General features: G+C 43.0%; 1 protein-coding gene across 2 annotated transcripts in view; it reads right to left on the bottom strand.

The window, feature by feature from the left end:
- Window positions 1-1,211: 1,211 nt before the first annotated feature.
- The window catches only part of ADK (adenosine kinase), a 250,147-nt gene continuing 234,380 nt past the window's right edge, over window positions 1,212-16,978 (bottom strand). For both annotated transcript variants that reach the window (XM_026674199.2, XM_026674200.2), the window contains exon 11: window positions 1,212-2,454. In XM_026674199.2, the coding sequence (XP_026529984.1) occupies window positions 2,330-2,454 (125 nt within the window). In that variant the 3' untranslated portion in view covers window positions 1,212-2,329. The remainder of the gene's footprint in view (window positions 2,455-16,978) is intronic.

The raw sequence follows: 16,978 nt of genomic DNA, 5'->3' as shown, positions 1-16,978 counted from the left end.
ATGGACACCACAGCCTCTCAAGTTGTTTTGAAAGATAGTGCAGGTCAACCACTCACCAGATCATCTGGACAATGACTTGTGCGCACAGCGTATTTGTGATTTGCAGAGTTTTAGATGGCTTTGTTTTTCCTACTCACTTTCTCTCCGAGAAAGTTGATTGTTCAGCAGCATTGGCAACCGATGGCTATTAACCGTCTCACTCCAGTAACCGGGGAGGGAAAGAGCGATGTTAAAGATTTGCAGAGTTTGGAGAAGCTGTCCTTCCACTTGGGATCCAGGAGCTGGAAGGAAACCCACCCCACACCCCCCCCCCAATTGCTATTCTGATCTCTCAACTTTTCATTCAGCTTGAGAAATTGGCCATCTCCGTTGCCACAATGGACGTCTCATCCTTTATGCTGGTTCAGTGACATGTGAATTACCAAGGCCAATTGTTTTTTTTTATTATTTTGGCTTCTTTGTGAGAGGGCTTTACATTAATTGCTCTCCCTGCACAGTTGAACTGCTACACGCCTCTGTTGGGCAGTGTTATTTTTTTCCATTTCAAAACTGGAATCCTGAGGGTATTTTTCTTACGCACGGCACGAGAGAGGCGAGATGAACTCAACTAGTTGGGTGAACAAAAAGGAGAACAGATGTAATGGTGTGTGTGTGTGTGTGTGTGTGTGTGTGTGAGAGAGAGAGAGAGAGAGAGGGAGGGTGGGAGAGAAAGGGGGGGTCACTGATGCTTGGCTGCCCAAAGCTATGAATATACATTTTATTACATTAACCGCCACCGGTTTGCATTTTATGCTGAAATGTAAAATTTCAACTAACCAGCTTTCTCTTACCTGGAGTTACTTAGCTTGGCCAATGGGAAAGTTTTGCCATAAAATAATGATCCATATCCAGCTTTTCTCAGGTTCTGTCTTGGGGATGGGAAGTTCTGAAATTCTGCTGGCTTCCAAACGAAGACCATTTTATTTCAATAACCACCACTAGATTTTCATTACTGGATCAATATCACCAGTATTTTTAACGCCCTGCCTATTAAGTTAATACTGGCAAAGTTATAGGTTTGGGTTACTTAATTACATCAATTTTCCTGCTTTCTACAGTAAATTATGTATTTTTATCAGCATCATTGATGAATTGCAGTCCAGTTATTCTTCCCACTTAAGAGTCTATTTACTGCAACAGAACCCCATCACAGCATTAAAAACCCAGAGAACGCCTGTATCACAATTCCTTTATTTATCAGTATCAAATTACATAGTAAATTACTTTGGAGAACACTTTTCTTGAATACTGTAAGACAAATAAAGATGTTTCCATTCTTTGACGTACTTATTGTCTTAAAACTGTGCGTTTGAAATAAAACATTTTGACATATCCCAAAGAAACAGCCTGCATGAATTTTCTGTACTCTGTTTATACATAATACGTGTGTGTGTGTGTGTGTGTGTGTGTGTGTGTGTGTGTGTGTGTGTGTATTTCTTAAGTTTTCACGGGTACTTACATGTATGGTATTCAGCTTTGTTCGGGTATTTTCCCACGTCATTATAGTTGTGCTTTTAAAGTTGTAGCAACGTTTCGGCAGAATCTCAGAAGCCTAATGATGGCAGATGAGATTCTGCCCGAAACGTTGCTACAACTTTAAAAGCACAACTATAATGACGTGGGAAAATACCCGAACAAAGCTGAATAACATATATATATGAATACAATATATATATATCTATTATGGGCTTTACACTTATCATAAACATCCAGATCCTGCTCTGGGAAAATGAGATTCCTGAGCCAAAATCCAAGTTAACGTGGAGAATGAAAGTCCTACCTCTCATTTGAGGAACCCGCATCCAATTTCCTACCCCAGATCACACAATAATCTTGGGTCACCCCAGGAAACATGGTTATAATCCTTATTACTGCAAGAGAACCAGGATTCAGCTGGGAAGGTAAGTAAACCACACCAAGGACCAATTCTATTTCTTAGACTTGTACCGTGATTCTACTTATTTCCCAACTGAATTCTCTTCTGGCCAAGGCAAGCAGCGCTGGTCAAACTTCAGGATAGTAGAAGAATTTTGGCATTCCCTTGAGAACTCTGTGTGTGTGTGTGTGTGTCTGTGTGTGTGTCTGTGAGAGAGAGATATGTACAGGGCACCAGAAACTGCACCCTGCATGATGTTGCAGTCCAACATGATGATGATGACGCGGGGAGAAGGGCATCATCCAAGAGATGTGTCCGAGGTCTAAATGAACAGAAGTACAGAAATGCCAGTGCAGGGTCACAGTGGGACAGGAAGTCGGCAGCATTTCCTATGGAGCCCTCAGCGTGCCGGTATCATTTGAAATCAGGTTTCTCCGGGAAGGTGCAACCGGAACGCTGGATGATCACACTGGCAGCGTAGTGCCCGGCACGGATGCACTCCGTCAACGGCCGCTCGTAGACCAACTGAGACAGGAAGCCTGAAGGACAAGATGAAAAGGGAGGGGGTAAAAACACAAACACATATGAAAGGCTGAGCACACCTGATGCACGCCGTCTCTAGGAGAGGGAGAGAAGGGCCATCAATGGAGACCAGGGAGGGAAAGTCTGCAGAGCATGGGCTTCTGGGATTCTCCCAACCTCTGTGCCACCGGCGAGCACAGTGGGCAGGGACAGCCTCGTTCTGTGTCTGCCTGTACCTGCAATGTGCTTTCTCCTTATGGCGCATCTCTGTGTTGGCTGCATGCACTGACTTTGGGCCCAGGGGTGGGATTCAAAAATCCCAGCCACTGGTTTGCTGCTCAGTTGCTGGGAGGGTGTGGCCTATTGGAATGTCCAGGAAGGCCGTTTTTTTTGCCTTCCCCAGAGTCCGGAGGCTTCTCTCGGGTCTCTGGGAAGGCAAAAATGGCTTCCAGAGGACTCTGGAGGCCCTCCGGAGGCCGGAAACAGGCTTGTTTCCAGACTTCCGGAAGGCCCATTTCCCCCCCCCCCTCCCAGAGCCTCCGCGTGGAACCTGCACTTACCTGCATCAAAAATGGGCCGCTTTTGGGAGGGGCAGGACCAAACTGGTAGAATCCCACCCCTGATTTAGGTGATGTAGTCAGCCAGATTAGAATGGAAAAACGGGAGGGGGGGGGGCGACGACTTTCTCAGCCACCTGGCTTTCCCTGCCAGTTTTTAAAATTTGGCCTTTCCTTTTGCCAGTTTTTCCCCTCCCACAGAGAGCAGAGCATGGGCAGCTAATCTGGTGCTTCCCAGTACACACTTCTACACAACCGTACACACAGAGAGTTCCTCCTATGGCCACTGCTTGTAAAAAGATTAGGAAGAATTCCCGAAGTCATGCTCCACAGGGATTTCTCATATGTCTGGTTTGGTTCTGCAACCCAACAGGACAGACAAAGATTTCAGAGAATGATTAGGACTGCAGAAAAAACAATTACTACCAACCTGCCATCAATCGAGGACCTGTATACTGCAGGAGTCAAAAAGAGGGCTGGGAAAATATTTACAGACCAGAGGTGGTATATTCAGCAGGTTCTGACCAGTTCTGGAGAACCAGTAGCTTTTGAGTACTTCGGAGAACCAGCAAATACCACCTCTGACTGGAGATTTTACAGTCTCCTTCCCCTGCCAATCGTGCACCAAGCCACCCCCACAGAACCAGTAGTAAAAAATTTTTTGAATCCCACCACTGTTACAGACCCCTCACATCCCAGACATAAAGTGTTTCAACTCCTTCTCTTAAAACGACACTATAGAGCACTGCACACAGTTTTTCCCCGAATGCCATCACTCTGTTAAACAAATAATTTCCTCAACACTGTCCAACTATTTACAAAATCTGCACTACTATCACTACCTTATGATTCTTGACTCTTGATGACTGTGCCTTTTCTTTTATGTAGACTGAGAGCATTTGCACCAAAGACAAATTGCTTGTGTGTCCAATCACACTTGGCCAATAAAGAATTCTATTCTATTCTATTCTATTCTATTCTATTCTATTCTATTCTATTCTATTCTTTCATTATTCTATTCTATTCTATTCTTTCATTATTCTATTCTATTCTATTCTATTCTATTCTATTCTATTCTATTCTATTCTATTCTATTCTATTCTATTCTATTCTATTCCATTCCATTCTATTCTTTCATTATTCTCTTCTCTTCTCTTCTATTCTATTCTTTCATTATTCTATTCTATTCTATTCTATTCTATTCTATTCTCTTCTCTTCTCTTCTCTTCTATTCTATTCTATTCTTTCATTATTCTATTCTATTCTATTCTATTCTATTCTATTCTATTCTATTCTATTCTTTCATTATTCTATTCTATTCTATTCTTTCATTATTCTATTCTATTCTATTCTATTCTATTCTATTCTATTCTATTCTATTCCATTCCATTCTATTCTTTCATTATTCTCTTCTCTTCTCTTCTATTCTATTCTTTCATTATTCTATTCTATTCTATTCTATTCTATTCTCTTCTCTTCTCTTCTATTCTATTCTATTCTTTCATTATTCTATTCTATTCTATTCTATTCTATTCTATTCTATTCTATTCTATTCTTTCATTATTCTATTCTATTCTATTCTTTCATTATTCTATTCTATTCTATTCTATTCTATTCTATTCTATTCTATTCTATGTTCTATTCTAATATGTTTTAAATGCAAAGGCTTGGAAAGTTGATGCGCTGACACTTTAAAGCTGCTGTGGATATTTGTTCTTGTTCTTTTGTTAATCTGTTTTAATATAATAAGGCAACATCAACAGAAGAGAATATCTGTGGCTCAGGGTTGAACTGTGGCGCTCTCTGGGTTTGGTGGTTTGGTGGTCAGCTTTTCATTACCCTAATAGAGAACATCATCAATGCTAGTGAGTGTGGAGTTTGAGTTCTGTTCATATAGAGCCCTCCCTGTGTGTGTGTGTGTGTGTGTGTGGTTTTCCCCTTGGTCATTCCTTGATTAGGGTATTGTTTTCTGGTTGTTTTCTGGTTGATTTGTCTGATGTTAATCCCTGCTCATCTTAACCACACCTCTACAAAATCACTGTATATAAACAGGGAGCAAACTCCACATTCACTACTCGCACTGATAATGTTACCGAGCTGGGTAATGAAACGTCTGGAAGCATACAACAAAGAGCACCAAGGACCCCCCACCCCCCAAAATACCAAGCCATCTTTTCCTGTTTATTGCTGATTTCTTTACTACGACGATCCGTTCTGACGGTTATATCACATTTTAATACCATTGGTAGAAATGCTGCAGAATCGGACAAAGTAACTTCTGTGGGGCTAAAACAACCCCCTGAATAGGTTTCTTCGATGGACCAATGATGAAATGTGCCAAAAGAAACCACACAGTGACCGACTGCTAAGTATGTCTGTTCTGAGACAGCACAATTTAAAAATAAACCCATCTTCCAAGACAGCACTTCACAGTGCTTTTACACTCCCTCTCTAAGCAGTATACAGAGTCAGCACATTGCTCCTAACAATCATTTTACCGACCTCGGAAGGAAGGATGGAAAGCTGAGTCAACCTTGAACTCTGTCAGGACTGAACTCCTGGCAGTGGGCAGAGTTAGCCTGCAATGCTTGCATTCTAACCACTGTTCCACCAGGGCTCCTGGTTTCTCTTCCCTACATTAACTACAGGTTTTGGCCCAAAGAGCTAAGTCCAATCAGAAGAAATAAATTAGCATACACCTATCCCCTCATTAGGGACGTGGTGGTGGCTCAGTGGATAAGACGCCGAGCTTGTCGATCAGAAAGGTCGGCAGGTCGGCGGTTCGAATCCCTAGCGCCGCGTAATGGAGTGAGCTCCCGTTCCTTGTCCCAGCTTCTGCCAACCTAGCAGTTTGAAAGCCTATAAAAATGCAAGTAGAAAAATAGGGACCCTTTAGATGGGAAGGAAACAGCGTTCTGTGCGCCTTCGCCGTATAGTCATGCCGGCCACATGACCACGGAGTCGTCTTCGGACAGCGCTGGCTCTTCGGCTTTGTAACAGAGATGAGCAGCACCCCCGAGAGCCAGAAGCGACTAGCACAGATGTGCGAGGGAAACCTTTAACTTTACCTTATCCCCTCATTGTATTTTCAAACCTCCTCAGTCTTTTTATTATATCTTATTATTTCTGACATGATCAGAATTAGGCTCAACAGTTTCTGTTCTAATCAGAGGAACGTTTGTTTCAAAAATAATGTAAGGCAGTGTTTCTCAAACTTGATGGCTTTAATCCATGCAGACTTCACCTCCCAGAATTCCCCAGCCAGATCTAAGGCACTTTTGCCATCCATTTCCCAAATAACATTGTGCAACCATACTATAAACCTTGTTTAAAAATTCCATATCTGGAGTGGAGGATAATACCATAATCCGGATTGTTCCTTTCTTTCATTCTACAACCTCTCTCTGCCACAACTCAAATGAAAAACTCCTCCTTAATGGTGCTTCAAGAGGGTTTAAACTGCTAAAAAGATCAGAAAAGCCACTGCAAAGCTGTTATTTTTTTTTAGTCCAATTTTGTAATATGATAGAAATGTAAACAGATATCAAAAGAAAACAAGAAGACAAAAGTAGAAAGTCAGTGGTAAAAATGTGACATGGGATCATGCTCCTTACCTCAAAGCTAGTAGACAATTAAAAAAAAGAAAGAATTTTATTAGTTTATTAGAATATAACATACAAAGGAAAACGAAAATAGGAAGTAGGGGAGGGAAAAGGGAAGAGAAGAAGGTGTAGAGGAAAAGGGGAAAAAAAACAGCATTGACTTCTTTGTAGTGCAGTAGAATAAAGTAATAATAGAGTGGTACCTTGGTACTCAAATGCTTTGAAACTCATCAAAATTTGGTATTCAACGCATTTTGACATGAAAATATTGTCCCGGTACTCACTGTTTGGTACACAATGCACAAGCTAGAACTTGTTGCTGTCGGCTGCCTTGTAACTTACTACATTATTCCTTATGGGAAAAATTTGTTCGCTACTCATCATTTTTGGTACTCATGGAGCCTCCTGGAACCCAATAAACAATGAGTACTCAGGCACCACTGTATACAGCCTCAACTTTTTACTTTTACATATTAGTAACTACTAAGCTAGTAGGCGCTTTTTAAAACAGGATGACTGCAAATCTACACCTGCACAGAAGGGTCTTAAAGTAACACCTATTTGTAAGGAGAGGACAAAGTTAGCTGGGATGATGAAAAGAGAAAGGAAGAGGAACCGAGCCAAGGGACTTGCAGAATGAACAAAGCTCAGAAAGCAGGATGGCTCAATGCCAAACACTTCCAAGGATGAATTTGAACTTCACCCATACAGGATACCAACTATAACTGGATAGATACGGCTGAGACTCGTAGGCTAAGTCCTGTAACTACATTTGTTTTTGTCTTTTACTGGAATCCCTTGCATCAGGGCAACTGAATGGAGCTGAGCTTTTACTGGCCGGAGGCCTTTCTTGTTGCCAGTGAGGAGTTTGCAGATGGTATTTACTCATTGTGCCCAATAACCTGCCGCTGTCTAGGATCGAACTCTGGGATTTGGGGGATCTCTGAACTGCACAGGACCTTAGGTAGGGGCTCTCCTGAACCCCTGCGAACCCCCAGCGGCCCACCCCTGGACATAGCCCTACTTCCGAAGCCCTACTTCGAGGCAGTCCTCGACGTACGGCCACAATTGAGCCCAGAAATTTATGTTGCCAAGTGAGAAGTTTGTCCACCGAGTTTTGTTCCTTGCAACAACTTTTCCTGCCATATTGGTTATGGGAATCACTGCAGTTGTTAAGTTAGCAACACGGTTGTGAGTCTGGCTTTCTTGTTGAGTTTGCTCGTCAGAAGGTCGCCAAAGGAGATCAGGTGATCCTGGGAATGCTGCTAACTGTCAGCCTTCAAGATCTTTTCTACTGCTTTGCATCTTTTGGCTGCCATAAGTAACGGGGGGGGGGGGGGATATGTCGGGAAGAGAGCTGGAGGTGTTACATTCTTGTGTTGTATAAATGAGGAGTGGGGGGAGTATAAATTCCTGCTCTTAAGTTTCTATTTCCTTGCTTAGCCTTCTTTTCTCTGCGCAACTGCAAATCTTTATCAAAATATGTCAAGGTCAACGGACAGAGGCCTCATCACCACCTGAAGATGCCACATGACCATATCCAGAACTTTTAATTGGAAGAATCTTTTGAACTTTGGGGGGTGGGAACAATTCCATCCTTTTGTATATGTGATCTGCGCGCTTAATTTCTTAGATTCAGAATTCTACCTGAAGCTACCACTTCATTTTCCAGTAAAAGATTTCTTTCCTCTAATCTATGGAGTCTAAGTATTTCTTTCTTGGATTTTGAATGGAGCACAGACTGACATTAACCCTCATAAATATGAACCAGTTGTCAAGCATCCGAATGTAAATCATGCAACCCCAGGGATGCTGTTAACGGTCATTAAGTGTGAAACACGGTCACAAGCCACTTTTTATAGGGCTGTCATAACTTCTAATGGTCACTTAATGAACTCTTGTAAGTTGAGGACTACTTGCACAACAAAATTGACTTAGCAATCATTGGGAATCAGGAGAAAGTGGTATTTCTCTCTCTCTCTTTTTTTTCTCCCCCACCCCCATCTGGAAGCTACATACATATATCTAAAACTATGTTAAAACAAGCACCGGTGTTTTGTGCTGAATAAAAATGTTCAGATGTTTTAAATTACATAACATTTTCCTGTTTAAATAAAATTAAAATAAGCCTTGACTATTGTCTAAACTTTGGAGCTAAAAAAACTCTTTTGTTATTGCAGTCAAAAGGTTTTTTTCTTCAGAAGTCATAATAAGAATAGCAAGTCATTTCTCCTTAACCCACATAAACAGCGAAGTAATTTTTTTTTGTCTTGAAAAAAAAAAAAAGCCACAAATAAACGAGGCTCCACTGAAAAGAAAGCTGTGGGGGCCTGCCTGTTTCTAATAAAGAACCTTTCCCAAAATCGTACATTTTGTTCCTTCCACCTTTGATTTTTGCTTCCTTAGGTTCGTTTGTTTGAAAGCTAAGAAATTGCTTTCCTGCTCCAGAAATTGCAGCCTTAGCTTAAGTGCGCAGGAAATATATCAGAATGATTCGAGTTGTAAAATAAGATTTTTTTTTTTAAAAAAAGCAGGATGATGTTTTAAAAAGGGGAAGAACTGGGCTACCTTTTAATAGACTCACAGGCTTTTTATGTTCAAGTCCAGCAGCTACTCAGCACAGCCAGCGACGGGTTATTTACAGAGGCCCTGCGGTTATATTCAGTCGTTGCCCAGCTCCTTGTCAATAATCCGGCACTTTTACCGAAATATCGCACGGCTGATAGGGATGCCCAAAGGCTAGTCAATTTCAGTTTGCTTTGGGCAAAGCAGAGACGTGGGGCTCACACCAGATGACTCACAACCAAGGAAGACGCTTAAAAGAAGGATGTCAAAGATGACGCTAGGATCTTAACTCTGTAAAGGTAAAGGTTCCCTTCGCACATACACGCTAGTCGTTTCCGGCCCTAGGGGATGGTGCTCATCTCCGTTAAAAAGCCAAAGAGCCAGCGCTGTCCGAAGACGTCTCCATGGTCATGTGGTCGGCAGGACTAAATGCCGAAGGCGCACAGAACGCAGTTACCTTCCCACCAAAGGGGTCCCTATTTTTCTACATGCATTTTTTTCCATGCTTTCAAACTGCTTGGTTGGCAGATGCTGCTTAATGCGTTACATGGTACTATGGATTCGAACTGCTGACCTTTCTGATCGACAAGCTCAGCATAAGTTGCTGAGCCACTGGAGTCAGAAGGACATGCAGCACCCTATTTCAACAGGTGAGGACAAGACAGGTTCAACATTTTCTCAAGAGTACAGAAACTTCCTGGCACTCACTCACTCACTCTCTCTCTCTCTCTCTCTCTTTCTCTCTCTCTCTTCTCTCTCTCTCATCTCTCTCCTTCTCCAGTTGAGATGAAGATTTGATTGGGCCATGTTTTGACTGGTGGGTACAGGGGATGGATCCTTGAATTTCTTTTGGGAAGGCAAAACCCGGAACTCTCAGATTTGAGTTTTCCCGATGTGCCAATATGACCACTCTAATAAAATGGAATTTGGAGGAAATGCTTTGTCTCTTGAGTTTACTGGTTTGGAGTTGCTTAGTTGGAATGCTGACAGACATCTTGACAAGTTGGCCACCTTGTTCCTGCCACAGGCCTGGATGCGTGAAGGAGAAAAGCTTTCATGGTTTTCTAACACTCAGGTTCAGGCAGGTACACTGCGTGATTAACCTCTGAGCGCATCATGAGCTGGAAGGATGCGTTTCATGCCAATCAGCTTAGGTTGCTTCGAAAAGGAATTAGCCAAGTTCACCAAGGATGAGTCTCATAAACAGCTATCGGCTGTAATAATAAAACGAAACGTCTATATTTAGGGCTAGGAGGCCCTGAGAACCGAAGAAGACAAAGAACCCCAGGGAAGGCAACCAGTTGGTGGTATTCAGCTGGATTGGGCAAAACAGTAGCAAATTGGGCAAATTAGCACTGGATTGGGCAAAACAGTAGCAAATATTTGGCGTGGGTCACCGAACCACTAGTAAGTTCTGGCTGGGCACGCCCTTGACATGGTCACCCTCCCGCCCACTCACCCCGCCCACCTGACATTTGCCTAAGGTATTTCTTTTTTCCCCCCTCCTGACAATCAGATGTACATACGATCAGCTGTGCCAGGAAGGCACAGGAAGGCAAAAAATGGCTCAGCCCCCCCCACCTCCATTTTTTGGCCTTCCTGAGTTTCAGAGGAGCCTTATGGGACCAAAAACATCCCCCCTCAGAGGATCCTCTGAGGCCCAGAAGGCCCCCCAAAACGGGTGGAGGGCCGTCTGCAAAAAGCAAAAAAAAAAAAAAAAAAAAAGCCATGCCCACCCAGTCCCATGGCCACGCTCACCAAGCCACGTCCACAGAACCAACGGTCAATTTTTTTGAATCCCACCACTGAAGGCAATGGCTTTCAACTACATTTGCCTTCCAGAGTAATTTCTGCCACGGCTGATAAGAGAGTGCTGGAAATAGGTCTAATAAAGATTTGGAAGTCAGAAGTATGGTGAGGGAGAATTAGTAGAGTGGCTTTTCTGGGAGGCTCTGGGGAACGTGTTCACAACAGAGGCTCACACGTTGCACTTGGGCAGGGCTTATCATGGAACCCCAGAGCTGGAAGGGACCTTGGAGGTCTTCTAGTCCATTCCTCTTCTCATGTAGTCCTTATGCTAGGGGTCAGCAACCTTAAAACATTCAAAGAGCCACAACCGGAAGCCCCTCGTTGAATTCTGGAGCTGACCGGAAGTCCGGTTCCCCTACCATAGTCTCCTCCTAGTGCGGCGTCCATTTTCCTCTACTTTCTTCCTCTTCCTAACTGAAAACCCTATCATTTGTGGACCAGCAACAGGGAGCTGCAGCAGAGGGATGGATGAGCCACATGTGGCTCCAGAGCCGTGGGTTGCCGACCCCTGCCTTATACCATTCCGGACAAATAGCTGTCCAATCACAGCATCATTCCCTAGATTCACATAAAAAACAGTTCGCAAACCAGGTATCAGATCAGTAGTGGTATTCTACCAGTTCAGCCCAATTCTGCTGAGCCGGTAGCGGCGATGAGCAGCGGAGACTGAACCTGTTCTCTCCACCGCTCTGCTGTTGGGCCCGCCCACCCAGGCTACCGTACTCACCTTTATCCTCTGAATTTGAATCACAGCTGCTTTGCGCGGCACAGCAGAGTGCTGCGCGGCAGCTGCTGAAGTGACCAGGACAGTGCAGGCTTGCAGGAGGTGAGTTATAATGCCATATTTGGTGCGCGCACACAAAGTGTGTGCACGTGCACAAAACACGCCCACCAAGCTACGTCCACCGAACTGGTGGTAAAAATATTTGAATCCCACCACTGCATCAGAACCTATATTATCTTGGCTCCTACAAATACTCATTCTTTTTCTTGCTCCTCACCCGTTCCTCTTTCTGTCTCTTTTCCTTGCTTGCCCCACTGCTCTTGTCTTCACTTCCGCTTGGGATAAAAATCAACTGGGAGAATCCATAGGCATTAAAAGTTACTCCACTTTCATGTTTCATCTCAAACTCCTAATCTGGATTGCTTTCTATCGCTGAGCTGATGAAACAAAGGGTCACCTTCACCACGCACGCTAAATGAAAACCTGGTTTTAATTTTGACTTTGGGGGCCACTGTGGTTTGTAAACCTTTTTTGTGTGAATCCAGGAAAGATGTTTTAGTTGATAAGCCCTGATCAAGTGCAACTTTTATTACAAAATGGATTTTTAAAAATATATATATATATATATAAATCACCTGGAGTCACCTAGGTGGCAGCTATGTAAATTTGTTTAATAAATAAAAACTTCTGAACCTGTCATGTACCCATTTGGAGTCTGAATCCAAGGGGGAAGACCAACAGCCGTCAGGGAGCAGGAGAGTGGCTCTGTCGGCTGTGGAGGAAACTGGGGAAGGGCAAAGTCAGGCTGAGCAGAGCAGGGAAGAGATAGAACAAGAGAGAGGGGGTTCAGAGGAAGACCAAGGCCCACCCCCTCTTCATCCAAGGGCACGCAGGGAAGAACGGAGAAGAGAGCAACATGGGTTGTGTGGCTTACGAGGGAGGAAAGGGCCTTGATTCCCTTCACAAGGCACACCTGGGGAGGGACTTTAAAGGAGAGGCAGTTGGGAGGGGCGTTTGTCAGGAACAAACATTGAGTTTATCTAATGTTGGCTGCTGTTATCTAAGTTCCTGGCATCCTCCCAACTGGTTTGATTTACTGCTGTGTTACTTCATTTCTGCAACTCCTTATCTTGCCCTGCCAGATTTATTACCTTATCTTGCTTTGGTGGATTTATAGTTTAAAGTTTTCTCTTTACATCATTTTAGATTGGAATATCTGCAGCCAAAGGCTGTTGCAGGTTCCTGGGAGAGTTTTTCTCCAGACCAGAAGGTAACCGGGACATTGGGGGCAAAGTTGGAGCTAGTAAAGGGACCCCTACTAATTATCTGGCTGGGTTGCCTTTGTGCCATGCCCCGGGTCATCACAGAACCTCTATTGTGACATGTTCACCTGGGCTCCCCAGAAAAGCTCACTGGAAAAACATCAGCCTTGTGCAAAGACATTTTCTACACAACTGCCGGATGCAACTTTGTCCTCCTTGCTGTTTCTTAAGAGCTCTCTGTTTTTAAGGCTTCAACTTCAGCCCTTTTGATTTATACCTTCCTGCAGTTTTTGCTGAATCTTCCCCATTTAAGACAGATGGCAATGAAAAAACAACAACAACCAAAAACAAACCTGCTCCTCTGCTCATCTACCTGGATGCCAGGCTAAAGATCTGCTTCCCTCAAACCAAGTTAAAAATCAATGTGAAGTTTGAGGAAACACATCCACGGCTTGATTAGGATGTCTTGCTTGTTCTGTAACAGCTACTTGAAGCCAGGGAAAAAATTGATTCGACTCCGTTAAACCTAAAGAGCTGGGGAAAGAGACCCATTGATGCGGCTGTTATAAAAATACCTCCGCGGGAGACTCAGAAGCTGGAACAAACAGCCTATGAAGTGTCAATAATTTTTACTCTGTATCTATATTTTTCATCTCTGAGAGCGAGAGAAAACCCATGAGCGCACTGCTTATCAAACACCCCACGTGCTGGCTAATGCTTATTTCATAATCAAATTCAATTGCACCACAACAATTTTTTTGCAACCTTTTCAGTGCGGTCATTACAGTTGGCCTAGCTACTCCTAGCCTTCTTCTTCCTGAAGAAGGACAAACGTCAACCGTTAAAAACCATCTAAAATCAGAGGAGTAGTACAAGAATGTCTTCTAGCTGTTGAATAATATATTTTCAAACATGCAGACACTGCAGTTGTTAAGTTAGCAACACGGGTGTGAATCTGGCTTCCCCGCTGAGTTTGCTGGTCGGAAGGTCGCAAAAGGGGTCACATGACACCCCCCACCCAGGACATGTTATAGGAGTCATAAATAGGAGTCCTCCTATCATAAATAGGAGTCAGCTGCCAAGCGCCTGAATTTCGATCACGTGACCCTGGGGGTGGCTGCAACGGTCATAAGTATGAAAAACGGTTGTAAGTCACTTTTTTCCAGTGCCGTTGTAACCTCGGTCACCTAAATGAATGTTTGAAAATTGAGAACAGCCTGTATGTATTTCATAGGAGGGAAGAGAAAAAGAACATAAAGAAAGAGACCGCCAGACTATTTGTGTGAGTCAAGCAAGGACTCTTAAAAGTTGGGAACTAATGGGAGGAGAGCGTTCTCTATTCTATGACGATAAGCGGGAGGGAGTGACTTAAATATGGTTTAATGAATCAGGAGGAATTTTTTTTAAAAAAATGATATATGAACTGTTAGAAAGCTTTAAGTTAGTTTTGTAGGTGTAAAATGAGTACTTATGTATACGCAGGTCTGACGGTTTTTTTAAGGAATGCTGAATAATATTCTAAAGTTGGTAAAATGTTACAGATGTCAACTCATAAAATATTTCTATGGTCTTTTTAGCGATATATCACCAACGAGAGTTCTAGATCAGGGGTCTCCAACTGTGGCATCTTTAAGACTTGTGGACTTCAACTCCCAGAATTCCCCAGCCAGCAAAGCTGGGTGTTGAAGTCCGCCAGACTTAAAGTTGCCAACATTGGAGACCCCTGCACTAGATCACTGTCAACCCATAAAATATTTCTATGGTCTTTTTAGAGTTGCCAACAGAAAGGGAGGAGGGAGCAGTGTGGCAGCTTGCAAACTGAAAATGCATTCCCATAAATGTTTTCAAAGATAGTAACTAGGTGACTGAAGTTTCTCCCGTGCAAAATTTTAACTGGAGAGCATGATTGATGACTCTGGGCTATGGATGTGTCCCATTGGAGAATATGAATTACGATACACCCAGGGGGTGGGGAAAAACCAGGGTCAAGGGTGACAATGAATGATGTGTCTCAGAGTCGGCTACACCCAGGCAGCGCTGGCATGTTTACTCCTAATAAATCTTCTTTAAGTTTTGGAAATAAATAAGTGAAACTTTGATTGTGTTTTTGTAAACTAGACAGGCTTATCGTTATAAAAAAAGGCTTGTACATATTGTTGTGTAAAAGCAAAAAGTTGGGGTTGTAATGTTGTTACCTTCGATTGTGCCAAAGAGCATCGGAGGTTGGTGCCTTTTTCTTTCTTTTTTCTCCTGTCACACTATACCCACCGTTTACCAACTTCCAACACAGCTACCCTTCAAAGCACACCCAGCTCTTGTGCAATTTTTAGAGGCCATGCATGAGTGGGATGTGCTCTTGCACAGTCTCTGGACCGAATGCGAGTTGCACAAGAAGGGGTGTCACATGCCATTAGGCAGCCCCCAGGCCCTCTGAAGATGAACTTACTGGTATTTAATTTTGGTAATTATTTGACATTTCTTTATATATAATACGTAGCACCACAGACGAGTGGGGTGTATTTTTTAAAAGAAATAAATGTCTGCATAGAAAATAGTTTCTGTTTTGTTTGAGGTGTGTGTTTGTGTGTGTATGTGAGAGAGGGAGAGAAAGAGAAAGAGGAAGAGGAAAAGAGAGGGGAAGAGGGAGGGAGAAAAAGAGGAAGAGAAAGAAAGAGGGAGGGAAAAAGAGGAAGAGAGAGAGGTAGGGAGGGGGAGAGAGAGGGAGAAGAAGGGAGCAAGGGAGAGGGGGGGAGAGAGAGGGAGAGAAAAAGAAGAGAGAGAGGGAGAGGAGAGACAGGGAGACAGAAAAAGAGGAAGAGAGAGAGGGAGGGAGAGGAGAGGGAGAGAAAGAGGGAGAGAGAAAAAGAGGAAGAGAGAGAGGGAGGGAGGGAGAGAGGGAGAGGAGAGAGAGGGAGAGAAAGAGGGAGAGAGAGAAAAAGAGGAAGAGGGAGGGAGGTAGAAAGGGAGAGGGAGGGAGAGCCCAACAGAATCGAAGTAGACATTTTCTGAATTTTTGATAAGCTCAGACTGAAGGGTTTGTCATTGCTGTACTAGAGCATGAGAAAGGAGATAGAGAAGGAGTCATGAAAAAAAAATAGTGAAATTTGGAGAAGCAAGAAGAAGAAAAAAGAAATAAGGTCATCTTTGCCTCACATAGGTTTTTTTCTTTTTTAAATATGGACGAATATGAAAAATATTTTGAATTGAAAGAGTAATGGGCACTACAGTATAATCTGCTATTGAACCTTCTCCACCTAGTGTGTGGGAACACAAAGCTATGTTTTGTGCTTGTGGGTCCCACTTAGTATTTGAAAACATGTCTGCAATGTTCAAAAAGCTGATACTCACCATTATGACTAGATCAAAAACTGTAAGACAGTCAAAACATCTCTTTGTACAAAGAATAATTCTTCTAATACAATAAGAGGGAAATCTGCCAAATTCCTGTTAGAAATCTCTTCCTCCTCCTCCTTGGAGTAGCTGTCAGTCAAAAAAGGCTGAGGGAGTGAAAATAGAATTTCTTTCCCTGCCTCTTACCGAATTGCAAGAAGAGATAGCAAGGGTTAAACCAGACACCCTTGTTGAGCTAATCTCTTTTACACTTATCTTCGGCTGAAAGGAAAACGGCAATAGCTAAAACATTCTTCACCTCAACGGTCTTTATTTTTCATTCTGCTTCATTTATAAAGATTGCACCAGGCGCCATTCACAAAGCAATGGAGTTTCAGAAAATCAGCTATCTTTTTTTCTTTTTTAAACAATGAAGTTACTCTAGCAATCATCTGAGGCGCATATTTTACAGCTGTCAGATGGCGAAGGAGAGAAGCAGATTTATCCTAGGGGACAAGGAAATTAGGATAGGAGGAGAGGGAAATAATCTGTGACAGGTATTTTAATTATGATGATCGTCTTACTGTCATGTTTTTTTTTTTATTCCATGCAACTTCCTAAGGCTTGAAGAGAAAAGCTACAGGGTATCTTACTTGACGTAGCCCTTGTTTTGGTCTCTCTGCCAAAATCTG

The sequence above is a fragment of the Notechis scutatus genome, chromosome 4 (genome assembly GCF_049901735.1).
Source record: "Notechis scutatus isolate UNSWTSFEM ecotype Mainland chromosome 4, rNotScu1.2, whole genome shotgun sequence".
NCBI lineage: Eukaryota > Metazoa > Chordata > Lepidosauria > Squamata > Elapidae > Notechis > Notechis scutatus.
This window is presented reverse-complemented; position numbering and strand designations above follow the sequence as displayed.